Here is a 20,118-nt window from a genome sequence, read left to right on the forward strand (position 1 = left end):
TCTTATATAAGAGGTCAAACTCTTACTAATACTATGAAACAAGCTGCTCCACATGTGTTGCACAACTACTTAATGTGGTGGGAAAACCTAAATGTAAGATGCTGAGAGATTAAATGTGTCGTTTTATTCAGATCCCCAAATATAAAAAACACTCAAGAATTTTTATCCTTCCTTCTGTTTATTATTTCTTAATGAGTCTAAGTACTCTCTGCTTATGCATACCTATGTTTTTGCACCCTGATGGGACCCTCTTGTCTCCCTTGTCAGATCTCATCTGGTGGGATATCTTTTGGCTTTCTGTTGGCTAACTTTAGCTTCACAGCTTGCACGATCTCTCTCTAAGCCTTTTTGGGGGGTTGTGGTGTGCCAAAGTAGATTTACCTTCAATAACCATTTATTAAATCTCTATCCATTAGACTCTGAGGCTTCGTAAGAGCTGGCTGCATTAAGCCTGATTATGGGATGTTCGGCAGTGGAAAAGGGTCTATGTGTCAAGTGTGTCATCGAGTGATTTATATCCCTGGCAGGGATCTCTGTCTTGTCAGTCGGGAATAAGCCGCATAGAGGAGAGAGAAGCATTGAAACCTTTACTGAAGGTGAAGCAAAATAGTTTTAAAGTGCAAATCCAGGGCTTGGTGCCATCACCTGGTGCTGTAGTGGCTCTTGAGTGTTTCTGTCTGTCTCTAATGTCGACGTTGCTGGCGTCCCCTGACCTGTCGCCACTCTCCAAGGGTTCCTCTCTTGAGTTAAGTCTTCAGCATGGACACTGGCACCTTTAAAAGATCCTCCCTCAAACGCAGCACATCTGGCTCGCAGAAGGTAAGATGAAGTGTGCAGGCATCAATGTCACATTCAACAGCTATTAATTTTTATTACCTTTCAGACTTTTTTCCACTCTGGGATTTTAATTAGGATTAAAAAAAATGTTTTAAAGGATTTTTTAAAATTGAATTGTAATCTATTATTAATGGAACTTTTATAAATGATGTTGTTCTCAAGAAAAGGAAGTTTATCTTAGCTTTTTAGCAAACTTTTTGCAAACACACTCTGTATGATTACTCAAGTCATCACTTTAAGGATATGCAACATGGTGCCAACACTGTCATCTAGCCTCAGCCCTTCTCGTCCAATCATTTTAGAGGTTTTCTCTTTAGCATAAAGTCTCTAAGAACTGCTGCTCATATACCAGCCTTTAAAAGTTGAGTGCTATTTAAAACTGCAGCCACATTCTCCAGTACAGTCTTCAATCCTAATGACCCAGCTTTGATAACCACTGACTTTTATATCTTTGTAAAGTCTTTTAAAAAAGTATTTAAAAGACCCTGAAAGCAAAAATATGTAATCATTCGTACATTTCTCTTCATAATATTTGAGCAACATATCCCAGAAGAAGAGCATGTGAACTGCAAATTAAGAGAGTTTGCACTATTTTTGTGTAGGCTCATGAGCACAGAATTTTTAAGGACAAATATAATTCAATTTAAATTTAAATGAAGGAGAAAGTCGGATTAAATAACTACATTGATTGTGGCATGGTTGTGCCAGACAGGCTGGTCTAGGTATTTCAGAAACTGCTGATTCACGGGGATTTTTCCCAAACAATCATCATTATGGGTCACAGAGAATAATCCTAAAAAGAGAAATTATCCATCGAGCAGCTTTTCTCTGGGTAACAATGTGTTGTTGATGCCACACAAGACTATTGAGTGCTCAGCTAAGGATAGAAAAAGAAGCTACAATTCTCACAATCTGACCACAGAAGATTGAAAAGATGTTGCCTAGTCCGATGAGTCTCGATTTCTGTTTTAACATTTAGATGGCAGGGTCAGAGTCTGGTCTAAACAACATAAAAGCATGATGTTCAGGCTGCTGCGGCTGGTGGTGGTGGTGTAATGGTGTGGGGGATAATTTCTTGGTACACTTAGGGCTCCTTAGTAGCAAATGAGCATCACTTAAATACCAGACCCTACCTGAGTATCATTGCTGATCATATCATAAAGCTGAAATCATGGTGAACGCTGGCCTCTAGTCACCAGAGAGCACCTTAAACGTCAAGTGTGTTGAAAACCTCCAACAGAGAACACATTTAGATAGATGTGTTCACAAAATATTACCTGATAAATTAGATGAAATTAGCAAAGTATTCATCTCCATCTATGTCTAGTGAAATAAAAAACAGTAATCACTAGAAAATACTGAAAAGAAATATTCATGAATTCTCCGCAGGTTAAAGGGGGTGACTAATTTTTGATGAGTTTGTACTCAGACACTAAACATTAGTAATAAAAACTGCAACAACCAGTAAAAATCTGAATCTGTATATCCTACCAGATTCACTCTGGGTTTGCACCTCATATGAGATTGTGATGTATGAGTCACCCAACCACCATTCACATTCAGTTGTTCGCCTCTGATGAAATTAAATGGCATTTATTTAAGCGCACACCAAAAGACTATTACAAAAGATATGGTCAAAGCAAAAAAGAAATTCTTTCAATACATCCCTCTCAAGGCAAAAACATGCAGAAACAACAGAAACAGCACTCACATAAAAACAAAGTTTTTAATTTATATGGCAGCTGATAAATTCAGAATAACTCTAAGATAAATTTTAATGACAAAATCATCCTATAATGGCTACAAAATAATGTGAATTTTAGTGACGGAAATCTCCTTGGAGCACAAGATTTAGTACTTGGTGGAATAACCGTTGTTGGCAAGCACAGTCTCTGTAGATATATTCGACCACTCTTCTCTTCAGATCTTTTCCTAATGCTCGAGTATATGAGGTTGCAATAAATGCAATAAACTGCAATAAAGTTATCTTGTACTACTGATGGGAAAACACCACCAAAGTTTAATGCTTTCACTGCCACGTGTGACAGTAGGGATGATGCTCTTGGTGTCAAAGTCAGCATTTTTTCCCTTAAGACACTCTGAATGAAGTTGTTCCAAAAAGTTTTATTTCCTAACAAAGGTGGTGACTGTGGTCCCGTCTGCATTTTCCCATGCAGTGTTGGGAGTCATGCCTTGCCCTCCTTATGGTCATTAATTCTGCATGAGACAAGATCATGGGTGGAGCACCAGACTGAGAGTGACTGACCGTAATTTTGCGTGTCTTAAATGTGAGAATAATCACACCAACAGTTGTCAATGTGTCACCAAGATGCTTACTGGTGACTTCAATCTATACACCTAAAAACCACAAACCAGGCGAGAAATTTGGGTGTAGTGATGGATGCAGACCTAAACTTAGAAAAACACATTAAGACAATAACAAAGTCAGCTTACTATCACCCCAAGAATATTTCAAGGATAAAAGATCTGATGTCTCAACAGGACCTGGAAAAACTAGTCCATGCATTCATCTTTAGCAGGCTTGATTACTGTAACAGCATCTTTACAGGTCTACCTAAAAAATCAGTCAGACAACTACAGCTCATTCAGAACTCTGCTGCTCGAGTCCTCACTAAGACCAAAAAAGTGGACCACATCAGTCCAGCTCTGAGGTCTTTACACTGGCTGCCTGTCCGTCAGAGGATAGACTTTAAAGTTCTGATGATGGTCTATAAAGCTCTGAATGGTTTAGGACCAAAATACATCAATGACCTCCTGACCCAGTATGAACCATCCAGATCCCTCAGGTCATCTGGATCAGGTATTTAATCAGTTCCCAGAGTCAGAACCAGACACGGAGAAGCTGCATTCAGCTTCTATGCTCCTTATATCTGGAACAAACTCCCAGAAAGCCTCAGATCAGCTGAAACACTCAGTTTATTTAAATCCAGGCTGAAGACTCACCTGTTCTCAGCTGCATTTGAATAAAGCACCAACTTACATTTAACTACTGATTTTATCTATTGTTCTGATTTTATCTGTTTTGATTTTATATACTGTTTTGTTTGTTTGTTTGTTAATTAGTTTGTTTGTTTGCTTGTTTTAATCAATTTTAAATCATGCTTTTTATTTGTTTTTGTTTCTAATGTCTCTGTAAAGCACTTTGAATCACCTTGTTGTTGAATTGTGCTATACAAATAAACTTGCCTTGCCTTGGTGATCCATTAGCCCATTGCAGCTTTTGTACTGGTCAACCCAGAGCTCTTTGGCCTTGGTGATGAGGTTAGGGACTGCTTAGGAGCCCAGGTATATTTATAATCCACACAATAGTGCAATCCACTGTGGATACTGGCTTGGTGACTGTTAATCCCTAAATTGTTGCCAATGAAAAACTTGGTATACTTGACCCAAATAAACAGAAATGCACATTTATTTCAAACGACAACAATTTTTTTCTCTTTTGTTTAGTTGAAAAGTTATCATTTACTCTTAACATACATCTACAACTGAAATTGCATTCAGCTCATTTCTTTGTAAGTAGTTCAAATCATGAATTCATCAGGGTGTCGAATCCCTGTAACATCTGTTGAGGCTGCTATGTATGTAGAGTAAGGCTTATAAATGAACCCTTGTAATCCTTAAAATTGTTGGGTAACCTGGTTATTTTTTAGTTGCGTGATTGATAATTATTACGTTACTTAAACTGTTGTAGCCATAATGAGTAAGTTCCTTCACTTTCACAACAGAAAGATTTCAGATGTCGCTAGTTTTTTAGGATGCCCTAACTTTATTGCGATTCCTTGATTTTGGTCTCTATTTCAGTCAGACTGCTTTAGGGAAAAAAGTGAAAAACAGCAGCCTTAAAACATGTCTTATGACTCCCTCAAATCTCGGGGATAATCAGTGACATGTTGGACTCGTGATGGCTAACTGGATTTTTCAACTCAGGAGGACAAAGAGTGCATTTACAAGCAGGGCTGACTGAAAACAGTTTGCTGCACAGTTAATGCAAATTTGCCCATCCAGACCCTGGAAGTGGAGTGTGCCACTTTGACGAAATATCTTTTCTCCTCGAGTAAAAACAAGTAAAAGGCAGCTTTATATTCAGCCCATGTGGTTTACCATGAGTCTGAAACGCTTTTTTTTAGACAGTTAACAGAGCCTACATGGGTTTTCTTCCTGTCACAATGCATCAAGCTCTAACTAGCATAGCTATTCAATACCAATGAGGAGCAATTAGTTGCTTTGATCTTCAACCCGGGTAACATCACATTCCTTATAGGAACCCAAAATCCTTTCTTTCACTTGTGCTCACAAAGCTTTTGTTGTATGAATTCCATTGTTACTGCAATATTGTGAATATCTGACACGTTGATTTTCAACTGATATAGCTACAGAATTTAACCAAACATGTGCTGCCAGTCAGGTATCCACATACAGATATAAAGTCATCATTATACCTTCTCTATATGAGCCTTTGGGACTCCGTAGTGTAATTAAAGCTTTACTGGAACAAATTAGCTGTGGTCAAGTTTTTGCTAAGCTGTGGGTCAGGAGACCAGGACCATGTGATTCCAGTATAAAAAGGAATGAATGTATGGTATACTGTGAATGTGACCTTTGTATACACATTGTTGCTCCGATGTCCAATGCATTGTATTAAAGTGCTAAGCATGGTCAAAGTTTGACAGGAAAACACTGCATCAGTACGGCTAATAATAAATATATTTTTTTAAATTTCCGTCTCATATAGCTGTCTTTTGTTTTAAGCACTAATTTTCCAAAGTCTGCATGTTGGAATGAATGTTGTTGATTGTTCTCAGGCTTGTCTTAAGTCCTGTTAATTTGCTTGGTGTGACACAATCAGATCCTGCATTATCTCATTCTTCAAGAGTTTTTTAAAATGTTTTTTTTTTTTGTTGTTGTTTTTTTCTTTGTTAAGTGCTCAAAGGCAGCTCTTAACGAGCCAGCTGGTTGCTGACTGGATTTTGGTTTTAATTGCTGTGGTTAATGAGTTTAAGTAAGCTGAAATAACTGCGTCACACTGGCCAAACCCTTCTGGAAATGCGCTTTGTTTTGTCCGGCTATAATTAACATTGGCCCACGTGCGTTTTTTACTGGAGCACGAAGAAAAGTGGGAAACTGGAGGGGGATGCTAGGATTCTCTCTTTGTCTTTCTGTCATCTACCACCAGCCTCTGCTGTTTTTTTTTTTTACTGGAGCTAAAACTGCTCACTTCAACCATAAAAGGAGTGCTTATCAAATCATTCACATGAGAAAGGCTTTAAGCAGACGTCTGCTACTTAGTGCCAGTTCGCTCCATCTCTAGTTATTAGGAATGCATCTGCAATCCCTTTATAACTTGACGACTGTTTTTATTAAATACCCAAACAGGAGGATAAATATGATAACAAAAGGGCACTGGGAGTCTCTTTTTTTATGAAAAAATTGTGTTTTTAAATGTAGATCAAATTAACATACCTGACATTAAACAGGAAGATTAAGGGAATACTGAATATCTGGACTGCTGCCTTTTCTTTCTCTCCACAAAAACATAGTGGGTGGAAATAAAGATTAACTGCAATTAGCACTGACTGACCCCCAACTGGAGACCAGTCATGTCTTAACAAGGCGCCTTCCAAAAGAATGCCTGCATCCAATTCTCTCAATTATGCAAATTGGGTTGAAATCAAAGTACTTGGAGGGGGTGAAAATTTTCAAACGAGAAGTTGGGGACCCTCTGAACGAGGCTGCAGTACTTTTAGGTTAGTCGCTCTTCTCCATCGTCTCACACTGGCGAAGTTTTTCTAAACTGTGAAGCGAGCACAAAGAAAGGAGTTTTACACAAATTGGGAGATTAGGAGCCGGTTATCAAAGTAGATTTATTGTGCCTTGTTCAAGCGAATGATGAAAATACCCTCTGGGCATGGAGAAAGGGTCATGGGACTCCCAAAAGGATTACCTTGAACTGGAGTCATGAGACTTGGGTGAACAAAGACCCTGCTCACATGCTCATCATATTAACTGGCCCTCATAAAGTGAAGAAGTTTCATGTCCTGTGGGATTCAATGAGGCCACTTCACTGGGAGTGCAGCACCAGGAGAAAGCGCTGGCTCCCATGCACTCCCTAGCCTTAATTTCCAGCAGCACTAGGACCTCGAAGCTCCGTCAAGAGGATTGTACGTGAGTCGAAACCCTTTAAAAACTTTATTTAGTTGCATTATTAGGATTTTACCAAGCAGCGGCCGATGTTGTATTAATTGCAGACCGTGAAAAGTGAGTTCAGATGAGGTAAATGTGAGCAGGCAGCACTGCAGGACGTCTAGGTGCTTATTGATGCATGATGACACTGAGAAATAAAGATGGGAACATTTTTTACAAAAACTCATGCTAAATAAAAAGTAGTTGTTTTGAAGCTGCGCCAAAACATCATTCTTGAAAGAGCACTGTAGTAACAGCAGATAATATATGTAAAGCTGATATCTATGTATTTGTATAATTTTAAATAATTTATACCAAATGTATACAGTAGTAGTGTTGAACTGAAAAACAAGCATTAAAAACCCCCACGAAGAATTACTGGTGGAAAACAGTCATAATAGAAAATGGCATACATGCAATAAAAACAGATTAAAAGTAATACATGCATCTATTTGCATTCGTGTATATTTTTGGTTTGGATCATATGACATCTGCACAGGCAAAAAAACAAAAATAAATAAATGCAAAGGTTTCCCTTTTTCTTAAAGCGGAGGCGAGTAGACACTCCGGGAAAGTCTGTGGTTTTGCGGTCCAGCTGCTCTCAAAGGGGGTCATTTGAGCAGAAAAACAGGGCGAGAACAGTAACTGTTCTGTGTTATGGCTACTTGTGATCATCACAAGACTTCAGTGAGGTTTATATAAGGTCTTTCATCCTTACTCATCTGACCTCAGGCTTACTGGTAAAGTCTAAACAGATTTTTAATGTGTTTTTACATAATAATGCTGTCAAGGGTTCAAATTCTGTTTTCAACCCCACTTCCTGGTGATTTCTTGGAAAGCTTTGCTTCCCCTGATTCGGTGTTAATTGGGCTTCCACCGTCAACAATAGCCCTCTGAGAACCTTCGCTTTGAACTCTGGTTATTTTTGATCGGCAACTGGAAAAAGATCAGAAAGCAATCAGAACAGGATTTGACAAAGTGTGGGGGAATAGTACTTTTGTGCTTTTCACTGGCTGCTTATGAAACTTGAACAAACAATGGAGGCAATTTCACCAGCATCAGCTGTGGCGCAATAACATGAGAAATGACAGAGCATGCATGATTTTAGTGCCACAGCTCCTTCACCATGCTCATGTCTTTGTGCATATCAAGTACAACTTCTGGATTCTTCGAAAAACAGCTTTTGCGTAACACTTTTGTAATGTTTCTTTTTGTCTTCCCAGGCACAGAAAGTATGGATTGAGAGGACCTTTCTTAAAAGAGAATGTATACACATATTTCCCAGCAAAGACCCAACCAGGTAATTACTTCAATTCTTCAAATTTACCCTGAAATTGTACTTTAAAAAAATTACAAGTCAGAAATATAAGTCTTCAGATTGTAAGTGCAGGTATGCTGTTATTATCCACATCATTATTCCAGAATTACAACAGTTTTTTTTCTAGCTTGAAGCAAATTCATGCAATGTTCATTTTTCTTAGAGTGTATTTTAGCATATTTTTATAAAATGTATTGTTGTTGTTGTTTGTTTTTTTTAAAAAAATGCTTTCCATATGCAAATTAATATCTATTAAATTATGTTAAAAAGTAAAAAAGCTGAAAACATTAAGAATTAGATCACATGCATCGGTGTACATTTTTCTTGTTAAATGGGCTGTGTGAGTTATGACAGTGGTGGTTATATAAATAATGTCCTGTAAATAATATAATAACATTTGAAGCTGGCATTCGGGTCTATATTAACTGACAAATATTTTTCTTATTAATTAATTAATTTCTGAAATCATGACACCCTTGACTTCAGCCTATCCCACATTTATCAGGATTTAAACAATACGTCTGTAAGTCACGGCGAAAACTCCAGGGCTGCTAGAGCAGCCAGGCAGTGAGCCCTTTGTCTGCCAAGGCACATATTTGCCAGAAATGGGTAGAGCAATGAAAGTATGTGTGCAAGGTGTGTCTTACTGGCTTCTTCAAGTTGCAGTTCACACCCTCTGATCTGTCTAGATGTGCCTGTGGTCAACTGACAACACAGCACGTGGCCATCCCTCCTGGTGCCAACTCCTTAGAGGAAACCCACCAGCTGGTTCAGATTGATACCCCAAAGGATAAATGGAGTGTGATCAAGCACACCAGGACGTACCCGACGGACGCCTTTGGCATCATTGAGTTCCAAGGAGGAGGATTCATCAACAAAGCCATGGTGAGTCTCAGTCAAAAAGGTTCTGCTTCAATCTTCGATCCTGTGGATACAAGCAGTGCCTTAAAAACAGAATATAATCATTAAAGTAGAATCTTAAAGTGTGGGGACCTTTCCTTTGTAAAGGAATATTATTTACTCACATTTTTATACCGTTAGTTCTCTCACATCAGAGAAGTGAGTGGATACGATGCAGTGTCAAGGAGCTTTAGAGTTTTTAAACTGTCCTTAACGCACACGACGTAGCTAGAAAAAAGTGATAATTAACCTCCCAACTTTGTTTTTTCTAGTATATCCGGGTTTCATACGACACCAAGCCTGACAACCTACTGCATTTGATGGTAAAGGACTGGCAGTTGGAGCTGCCCACCTTGCTCATCTCTGTACACGGGGGTCTCCAGAACTTTGACCTCCAGCCCAAACTCAAACAAGTGTTTGGCAAAGGCCTGATTAAAGCGGCCGTCACAACTGGAGCCTGGATCTTCACGGGTGGAGTTAACACAGGTAGGACGCTGATGGTTTAGTATAATGCTTTTAATGTTCACTTAATAACAATCAGCTTGTGACATTAGAAGATTACCTTTGCTCCAAATTGTTATTACGTAACACTACTCTGCAATTTCCTGGGGGAGATTTGACTAATCCATTGTCACAGGTTTAGGCACTATAATTAGAGCTTTAGTGGAAAAATTCATTGCAAATGATGGATATTGCGTGAGGTTACTGCAATACTACCACATTATGCTCCATAATTCAGCCCCATCACAAAAGAGCTTTATTTGTATTGCTCTATTTTGCCAATTTTAACTTAGGGGTCATCCGCCATGTTGGAGATGCCTTAAAGGACCATTCCTCTAAGTCACGTGGAAAGGTGTGTGCTATAGGGATTGCTCCATGGGGGATCCTTGAAAACAAAGAAGACCTCATTGGAAAAGATGTAAGGACATTTGCACCAGCATGTGGTCTCCTTAAAAAGAAGACCTTTAAAGTAATGTCTCTTCTTATAACTTTTTCCAGGTAACAAGACCCTATCAGACGATGGCAAACCCACTGAGCAAGCTGGCTGTGCTCAACAACAGCCATTCCCACTTCATCCTCACAGACAACGGAACCTGCGGGAAGTACGGCTCTGAGGTCAAACTCCGTAGACTGCTGGAGAAGCACATCTCTCTGCAGAAGATCAATACTCGTAAGTTGTTTAGTGCGCTGCATTTTTAAATAATCTGTCCACTGTGATGTGCATATGTGAGCTAAACTCTTGTTGGACACATGGATGGAGAGCTCCTCTGTGACATGTGGGCTTCCCTTTGTCATCCTATGCCTGGAACTTGGATAAGGCAGGGACAGCAAAGGGATGCTCAGCTGTCACCATTGACGTCACTTCCTCCTTCCTCTGGTTTGTCTGCTCACACATCGCATCGTAGCACAACATAAGCTTCATCATTTCACTCTCAGACTGTTTTACAGAGAAAAGAAAGGATGGAACAAATGATTATTTCTCTCTATTCATTCCAGGTTTGGGTCAGGGGGTTCCTCTGGTGTGTTTAATAGTAGAGGGAGGTCCCAACGTTATCTCCATTGCCCTGGAGAGTCTGAGAGATGAGCCCCCCATCCCTGTGGTGGTGTGCGATGGCAGCGGCCGTGCTTCTGACATCATTTCCTTTGCGCACAAGTTCTCAGAGGATGGAGGGTGAGGTTTCAGTTGATTTGCCTTTTACACTGATATCAATCCTTTAAAAAAAACCAAAAACAAAAATGTGCTTTTTTTATCCTGTCACGCAGCCTGGTTAATGACGATGTCAGAGACCAGCTTTTAGTGACTATTCAGAAGACATTCAATTATAGCAAAAGCCAGTCGCAGCAGATCCTGCTCATGGTAATGGAGTGCATGAAAAAAAGGGAATTGGTAAGTAGAGGAACAAAGTGAGTGAAACCATTGTAGGAGTGAAGCCATGTATTTTTAAAGCAACATGTCTGTGTCAATCAATAAATATTTCTGAGTTGTGAAGCATCTGGTCTCCATCGTCATTCATCGCCACTCCACTCATTTGTGTATGTCCATTAACATACTGAATAAACATAATCCCCGCTACCTGCATGTCATTTCACCTTCTTTTGTGGTCATGTGCGTTATATTGTAATCCGGGACTTTTACAGCTTTACTGTAGGATATTATTAACTGTTAAGGACGCATGCAAGTGCGTAGCTGTCAAATGGTGGTATGTACTCCAACTCAGTTCAGCACACACCTGGTAAAGGTTTTCAGCAGAACAAAAGAAAAAAAAAACAGAGCTGAGAGTAATTCTTCAAGATGAATGCCTAAGTAGCAGCAGCATTTGTGCATCTCTTGCAGATTCCCGAAGGCATAATTGATGTGATAAACAGTTTGTAACGCTATATAATCTCTATAATCTCTATAATCTATACATTTGAGAGGAAAAGATCAACACACACTATCAACTGCTTAGCTCGTACTTCATCTACTCACAGGAAGCATACAGCACACAGATGGAGGAGAGGATCCAGCTCCCTAATCCTCAGCCAGGTTGCTCTATCCACTGCGCAGGCTTTCAGTCCCCAGAGTGCTATCAGTTTATCACTTCACTCTGAAACTCTCAATCCCAGACGTATTAGACTGCCTAATGCTCCAAAACACTCACATAAGCAACTTAAAATGCTTTTTGAAAGATCATACTGAATTGTACTGTTTTTTATTAAACACTATTTAGTTTTCCTTGATTCTCTATCAAGACAAAGCAGCAGAACAACCAAGTCGTCTGAGCTCTTTATGTATAAATCTTAAACTAAAGGGCGGTAACTAACCTACAGGTGAATCAGTGTCACTGTCTAGTCCACACATAATCCTTTCATCCTAAGTGCATCCAATGTGAACATCTGGCCTGGGCAGATAAAAACACTGATTTAGAGGGCTACATTTTGCTGTGATGTAACACCAGGATGCAACATTTAACCGAATTATAAAATTATTATCATAAAAGTGTCCGCACGCACACAAACAAGGCAGCCTGCAGCTTCCTGAAAGAGAAACAAAAGTGTTCAGTGTTCATACTGATGCAGACTGCTCATTATTAACGCATCCTGAGGCCGGCGCTGGAAAAACTCTGGCACCGTGCCACATATTCATGCCAATCTAATCCCATTCACCATGGCTGCGCATGTGACAGACCCGTCAGCGTAATTTCATTTGATATCGTCAAGTCTGTAACAAGGCAAGCGCTATCGCCGTGTCTGACGATTAAATTGGCTGTTTGCGCTCGAAAGGTCAGCCACAGGGTGCTGGAGAAAGAAGCCCTGCTGAAAATCAGTGGCAAAAATTCATTCTTTCATCAATCATTTCATCTGTGTAGTTTGTTATCAGTTATCAATTATTACAGTGTAACATTCCCTCGCTTCCTTTTTTATTCTCACATATAGATTACAGTTTTTCGAATGGGGTCTGAGGGACAACAGGATATAGAAATGGCCATCCTTACTGCTTTGTTAAAAGGTATCATCAGACACCAACACCAGTGGTTATCCCACTCGAAGCTTGCCTCCTTGTATATTTCCAATAGATTCTCTTACGGCGTGCCACACATGCCGGCTCTCGTCACGTCTCCGTCTTTTTTCTTGCATCAGGAACGAACGCATCAGCAGCAGACCAGCTCAGTTTGGCTCTGGCCTGGAACAGAGTGGATATCGCACGAAATCACATCTTTGTTTACGGACACAATTTGCCAGTGAGTGTTCCTCACTTTTGAACAGTGTAAATTATTCATTTCACATCAGTGCTTTGTGACAACATGGATTCAATACTGAAGGAAATAATTTGTTTTTGAAAATCCAATAAAAAAAAAAGAAAAAAGTGTGAAACAGAGTTGATGAAAGTTTAGAATGACGCATTTGCAAATGCTTCAAATTCATCTGCTGAAAGAAGCAGCCTACACAAGTGTGATGTGAAACCCCAAAGCAATCAGCAGGTATCCACGGAGAGTGAATTTATGAGATGAAGAAATTGACTGAAGACCAAAGGAGAGTTTTCAGCTTGGTGATATCAGTTCTTGCTGGAAAAAAACACACCTCACATGCAAATACATATATAAGCACATATAATTTGTGTCATATCACTCAAACACAAAAACTGGCAACTGATATGATCAAGTTAGAGGCATAGTAGAAATTGATGTTTGATTTTTTTTTTTCTATTATTACTCGGTCAGCCTGCTGGTGCTATTGCCAACACTACAACCACTGCAGTCCCGTCTCAGGAGAAACAGAAGAGCCCTGCAAGCGTTCCTCGCAGCAAGACTCGGGTCAAGAAGGGGAAAGGGAAGGGAAAGGCAAAACCTGAACCACCAGAGGAAACAGATCCAAGGAAGTTGGAGCTGATTCGCTGGGTAGGAATAATGAAGTTTATGCAAATGTTACATGTGGAAATATGAGACAACAGAGTGAACATAGAGAAAATAATTATATTATATATCTATTCTATCAGGTGAACTCACTGGAGCAGGCTATGATGGATGCTCTGGTGCTGGACAGAGTGGACTTTGTCAAACTGCTCCTCGAGAATGGAGTCAACATTCACCACTTCCTCACCATTCCCAGGCTGGAAGAGTTATACAACACGGTGAGAGTTCTACAATGCTGAGTAACACCAGCAAAAGGGAAAAAAAAATATTAATTCACAGAGTTTTGATGGATAAAAATATACAGAACCTACTTCTCCTTCTTCTTCTCACATCTTTCAGAAACTTGGCCCGGCAAATACCCTGCACGCTGTGGTTAGGGATGTCAAAAAGGTAAGACAGTCTTTGCTTATAACAATAAACATTCAGCAGAATCATTTCAGTTTATTTCAGGTTCAATATTATTTTAAAGCAGTTAAGGTCGTGCTTTCTTATATATGACTTCTGCAGGGAAACCTTCCTCCAGATTATCAAATTACTTTGATTGATATTGGTCTTGTGCTGGAATACCTCATGGGCGGAGCTTACAGAAGCAATTACACCAGGAAAGCTTTCCGTAACCTCTACAATAATCTATATGGACTAAAAAGGGTACGCATGGATGGAAGGAAATAAATGACAGTGGTTTGTCATAATATTAAGTAACATTTTACATTAATTGCAACGCTTTGTTCTCTTCTTGCAGCCCAAAGCTCTGAAGCTTCTAGGAATGGAGGTAGGGTTTTCTTTCGCAACAACTAAAATAGTTTAACTAATCAAACCCACACAGAAGCACAATCTATCTAGCTGTTGTTGTTTTGTTTTTGTTTTTGTTAGGATGATGAACCTAGGTCAAAAGGCAAGAAAAAGGCAAAAAAGAAGAAAGAGGAGGAGGTGGAAATTGATGTGGATGACCCTGAAGTCTGTCGATTCAAGTATCCCTTCCACGAGCTGATGCTGTGGGGGGTGCTGATGAAGCGCCAGAAGATGGCACTATTTCTCTGGCAGCGTGGCGAAGAGGCTATGGCAAAGGCTTTAGTGGCTTGTAAACTGTATAAGGCCATGGCTCATGAGTGCTCTGAGAGTGAACTGGTGGATGATATCTCCCAAGATCTGGAAAACAACTCCAAGTGAGTGATGCAGAATGCTTTTTATACTTTCTGTAATGATGTATGTCTTTTTCTACTTGCTTTAAACTACTTTGATAAGTGCGATATAGAAATAATTGTTGTTGTGTCCCTCTCACAGAGAATTTGGACAACTGGCCTACGAATTATTGGACCAGTCCTACAAGCACGATGAACAGGTGGCCATGAAACTCCTAACATATGAGCTGGTTAACTGGAGTAACTCCACCTGTCTGAAGCTGGCTGTGGCTGCTAAGCAACGTGACTTCATCGCTCACACCTGCAGCCAAATGTTGCTCACTGATATGTGGATGGGCTGCTTGAGGATTGGAAAAAGCCCGGGCCTGAAGGTTAACTTAAAAAAAATTCTAAAACAATAATATTTACAAGAAGAATGTTATTAGCGGAAATACTTGAAAAATGATTATCTCACTCAGGTTATTCTGGGAATCATCTTCCCTCCTCTGATTCTGCTGTTGGACTTCCGCCTTGGAGACGATGCCTCTTATCAGGCACCTGCACGCAAAGAAGAGGGAAAGGACAAAGATGATGACACAAAATCCAGCAAGGTCCTTGTTCATACTTTTTTTTTTATTAGACATATGCCTAATTTAAGGGTGAATGATTGTAAGCTTGCTGTTTGCTGTGATGCTGCAGGATGCCAACACTGATGCAACTTCCCGAAAAGGAGACGAAGAAGAGGATAGCACCAAAATCCATAAAATCCCAGTTGGCAAAAGATTCTTTGAGTTTTATAATGCACCTTTCACCAAATTCTGGTTTAACACAGTAAGTTCCCTTCTGATGCGTGAAGCATGCATTTCAAAAATGACCGCCAACAACAACAAACAGCTTTATGACCTTATTGTTTTGACAGATCTCCTATCTGGGCTATCTGATGCTGTACAACTACATTATCCTGGTGAAAATGGAGCGATGGCCATCTATGCAAGAGTGGATGGTCATAGCATACATCCTCACACTTGGCACTGAAAAAGTCCGACAGGTATGAGCCTTTACAGAGTCGGAATATCTTAAATTCCAAGCGGTTTTATGGGCTTGTAATGAATACTGTGTGATCTCCTAATCCTGGTGTCTAGATTCTGATGTCAGAACCAGGGAAGCTGAAACAAAAGATAAGTGTGTGGATGGAGGAGTACTGGAACATCACAGACCTGGCTGCCATATCCACGTTCCTTCTGGGGCTAATGCTACGGCTACAGCCTGAACCGTACATGGGCTATGGCAGGGTTATCTACTGTATAGACATCATCTTCTGGTACATTCGTGTATTGGACATCTTTGGAGTCAACAAATACCTGGGACCTTATGTGATGATGATAGGGAAAATGGTAATAGTTCAACGAATCACAGATGGCATGCACACACACAAAAAGAAAGAGAACACACTGAGCTTGCATGTTCTCTTTGTTTGATTCCTTTCAGATGATTGATATGATGTACTTTGTGGTGATCATGCTGGTGGTGCTTATGAGCTTCGGAGTGGCTCGACAAGCCATACTTCATCCAGATGAGGAGCCAACATGGCGCCTGGCCAGAAACATTTTCTACATGCCTTATTGGATGATCTATGGGGAGGTTTTTGCAGACTCGATAGACCGTAAGACTAGAATTCATAGTAAGATTCTGTTTCCTGATTCTGGGCAGATGATCAGTACTGCATTATTTCTCTGTTTTAAAATCTGTCTTAGCAATGTCACACACTTTGACATACTCTGTCTCCCTCTGCTGGCACATTTGGAATAGCACTTACTACAATACATACATTCAGTACAACACAATGTTTCACTGCTTAAGAGCAGAATAGATGCCTGTATGTCATCTCCTCTGTCATGATCATCTGCCTCCAAGTTTTTCTTCTCCTGTTAATGTTTCTTCTGTCAAGGTGAAGGCAACAAGCAACTATTTAAAAAGCCTCAATCAGAAATGATATTGAAGATGGTATTGAACCTTTTCTGGAAGGTGCTGTTAAACATGTGGTCTAATTCATACTGAAATTCAGATGTTTGTCTTCATTCATTTTTAATTTTATGAACAAGGTTGTATAAAAAAATGTAAAAATGTAAAATATGTCAAGGATATAAAGTATGCAACTAGGTATGTTTGAGTACTTTTAAAAGTGCAATGAACAATTTGATAAGACCAGTCCACCCTTTAAAGCAAAACAGCTTGACCTTGACAGAAATATGACATAAAAGTCTTTTGTCTATTGATTTTAACGCTTTCTCCATTTCCCTGCGGAACTGTGGTTTTCGGGGATTTTTCCAAGTCTATGCAATGGAAATCAACCGTAAGTCATCATGAATGGTATTCTAATTATTTACATTAAAGTCTATATAAATGTATAACTTTAACCTCCCATTCTTGCAGCTCCATGTGGTGAACATTTATATGATGAGGATGGGAAGAAACTCCCCCCATGTATCCCCGGTGCCTGGCTCACACCTGCCATTATGGCCTGTTACCTTCTCGTAGCAAACATTCTTCTGGTCAACTTGCTCATTGCGGTCTTCAAGTAACTATACTTCCAATGTCTACTTGTTCTATTGTTTCTAAGAAAATATCTCCTCTTACAGTTTTTACTCACTGGTCTGCATGTCCTGTCCCACAGCAACACCTTCTTTGAAGTCAAGTCAATTTCCAACCAAGTGTGGAAGTTCCAGAGATATCAGCTGATCATGACTTTCCATGACCGTCCCATTTTACCGCCACCTCTCATCATCCTCAGCCACCTCTATATCCTCTTCAACAGGATGTTCAAGCGATGTGCCAGGAAGAAACAGGAGGGAGAGCTAGATGAGAAAGACCGTGGCCTCAGTTAGTCTCCTTTTTTAAACCAAAACAATTTTATCATTATACTTAATACTTAAGTGCAATTAACTCTTTACCCCTTGAAAGCCTCCTAGGAGTATCCTTTGAAACTGCCTTCTAAATTGAGCCGTTTCTATCAAATTTCAGGCGTGCTTGTAGAACAAAATGTATGTGTGTGTGCATCAGAAGTTAGTGGGGATGGTCTCTGTCTATGCAAATACCTATAAAAAACAGAAACTATTCTAATGGTCGACAAACCACATCTTTATTGATATACACTGTGGTGTTAAAATTCATCACTAAGGATACAGGTGAGGTTTTCAAATGCCATCTTTATGAGGGTAAAGAGTTTATGCAGTTTTTCAGTGGTTAATAATACACACTAAGCGTTTAAACCACATCAAAATATTAATTTCATGATTCTGTAGCCTATAAACATGAAGAAACTGCTGGAACTGATTTTTTTAAACAAAAATTGCTGTCATGTGTTTTCTTCAGAGCTCAGGCTGAATCCAGAGGAGCTAAAATTCCTGTACGAGTTTGAAGAACAGTGTGTCGAGGAATATTTCAGAGAGAAAGAGGACGAGCAACAGTCTTCCAGTGACGAACGCATCAAGGTTACTTCAGAGAGGTACATCACTATCCTTTTAAAAGTAGTTCAAATATTTCAAATTGGTTCCTGTTTCCATAAACACTCTTTTTCTCTCAACTCTTCTTGGCAGAGTTGAGAATATGTCAATGCGTCTGGAAGAGGTAAATGAGAGGGAGAACACGATGAAGGCCTCCCTGCAGACGGTGGATCTGCGTCTGGCCCAGCTGGAGGAGCTCCATGGACGTATGGCAACCGCCCTTGAGAAGCTTGCAGGTGTGGACAGGTTAGAGCTGACTCGAACCTATTCGCGAAACTCATCGGTGTGCGACCCTTCCAATCTCCTTCGCCAAGGCAGTATTAACAGTGCTGACGGTTACAGTCTTTACCGCTTCCACATGGATATGGAAGAGTTTGCATCCAGGCAGAAGGACACAGAAGACACAACAAAAACCGGCCTAGAAAGACAGCGGAGTCTGCGGCAAGCCTCAAGTATGTGCACTCTCAACACCAAGGAAGGTGGTCAGAGCTCAGAGTCCGGAGGTTTCGAGAGACCTCCGCCAAGCTCAGTTGTAGATATTCTCATATCTCCGTGCGAACAAAGGCCCTCTTCTGCAACATCAAGTCAAGAAACTATAACAAACATAAAACAAGGCAGCACGATGTTTCTAGACAGACTACCAGACAAAAACAGACTGAGGCCTTTGTCCCCTCCAAAAAGGACAAAATCGTTGAAACACTATCCAATTGAAGACCAATTCATTTCTCCTTTGACAAAGAGGAGGTCTATGAGCACCATCATTATGAACCCCCCTGATGAACCACAGAAAGCTCCTGAGCCCATAGACAAAGTCCAGAGTCTGCTAGGAAACTCCTCTTCGCCAAAGAGGACTAAATCTCTGAGGTACATCCCTACTGAAAATCAAAGCCAAACTTCTCCCATCACTAAGAAGAGGGCTATGAGCAGCATCCTCTACACTCCAGCTGAGGCTGGTGATGATATGATGCAAACTGCAGAGTACAGGTCACTGGTAGAGCACATTAATAAAACTCCAAATCAGTGGCCATCAAATTTAGCGTATCAGGTGCATCCTACCACTTTGGGTCAAATGCCTAAAGTATCAACAGTCAGAACACTCACCCAGCAATATCAAACTCAGACTGAGGCAATTCCTACAGAAAGTACGAGGACTCTTCCAGGAACAGAAACTCCAGAGGATCCAAAAATGATCAAGAGAAACCTCTCAAACACCACAGAGTATCTGACAGCTGCTGATGAAAAATATTTACCCTCTCACAGATCACAGACTTGGAACGCAAGCGACAGGAGAGCCAAGTCCATGATGGTTAGCAAGCAGCTAGCTGCATCTAGCAGCGAGAGAGTCCTTAACGAAAGCAGAAAGGTGTCAACTTTTGGACAGGCAGATGAGGAAACAAAATCAGATGCAGGGAAGAAGGAAGACGATGTCCAGGAGTAAAAATGAGAGCCTTAAAAAGAGAAAATAAACCAGCATGAAGTGGAAAAAATAGCAAGAAGATAAACAGAAAGCCATGATTAAAGTAGTGGACATGTAGCCTGCCATCAGAAATCATTACTAAGTGAGTTTCTGATACAAAGATACAAACAAAATGACAATGATGGGGGGAAAAAAGCTTTACCAGAGTTTCTTTCTTTTTTTCTTTTTTTTTAACATTTTTATGGAAGCCCGTTTCCGCCACTAAAAAAAAAAAGGATCCATAACTCAAAATTTCGAGTTTTTTTCTCGAAATTTCGAGTTATTATCTCGAAATTTCGAGTTATTTTCTCGAAATTTCGAGTTATTTTCTCGAAATTTCGAGTTATTATCTCGAAATTTCGAGTTATTTTCTCGAAATTTCGAGTTA

At 40.0% G+C, this 20,118-nt stretch overlaps 1 protein-coding gene across 2 annotated transcripts; it reads left to right on the top strand.

The window, feature by feature from the left end:
* Positions 1-19,892, top strand: trpm1b (transient receptor potential cation channel, subfamily M, member 1b). 2 transcript variants are annotated; one of them, XM_005730006.2, is made up of 27 exons: positions 1-819; positions 8,262-8,338; positions 9,046-9,241; positions 9,529-9,742; positions 10,051-10,175; positions 10,256-10,427; positions 10,754-10,928; positions 11,021-11,144; positions 12,674-12,746; positions 12,878-12,978; positions 13,459-13,635; positions 13,734-13,868; positions 13,990-14,040; positions 14,158-14,298; positions 14,393-14,422; positions 14,524-14,816; positions 14,935-15,163; positions 15,251-15,382; positions 15,471-15,602; positions 15,691-15,819; positions 15,914-16,165; positions 16,260-16,452; positions 17,104-17,124; positions 17,205-17,349; positions 17,446-17,651; positions 18,144-18,276; positions 18,368-19,892. In XM_005730006.2, exons 1-27 carry the CDS (start codon positions 760-762, stop codon positions 19,710-19,712), a joined length of 5,061 nt encoding a protein of 1,686 aa, XP_005730063.2. In that variant the 5' UTR covers positions 1-759; the 3' UTR covers positions 19,713-19,892. The 2 variants fall into 2 exon arrangements, with proteins under 2 accessions (XP_005730063.2, XP_013765555.1); XM_013910101.1 differs by having other exon boundaries at positions 16,260-16,434.
* The last annotated feature ends 226 nt before the right edge of the window (positions 19,893-20,118 follow it).

Source organism: Pundamilia nyererei, unplaced genomic scaffold (assembly GCF_000239375.1).
Source record: "Pundamilia nyererei isolate P.nyererei 1_Seehausen unplaced genomic scaffold, PunNye1.0 scaffold00035, whole genome shotgun sequence".
NCBI lineage: Eukaryota > Metazoa > Chordata > Actinopteri > Cichliformes > Cichlidae > Pundamilia > Pundamilia nyererei.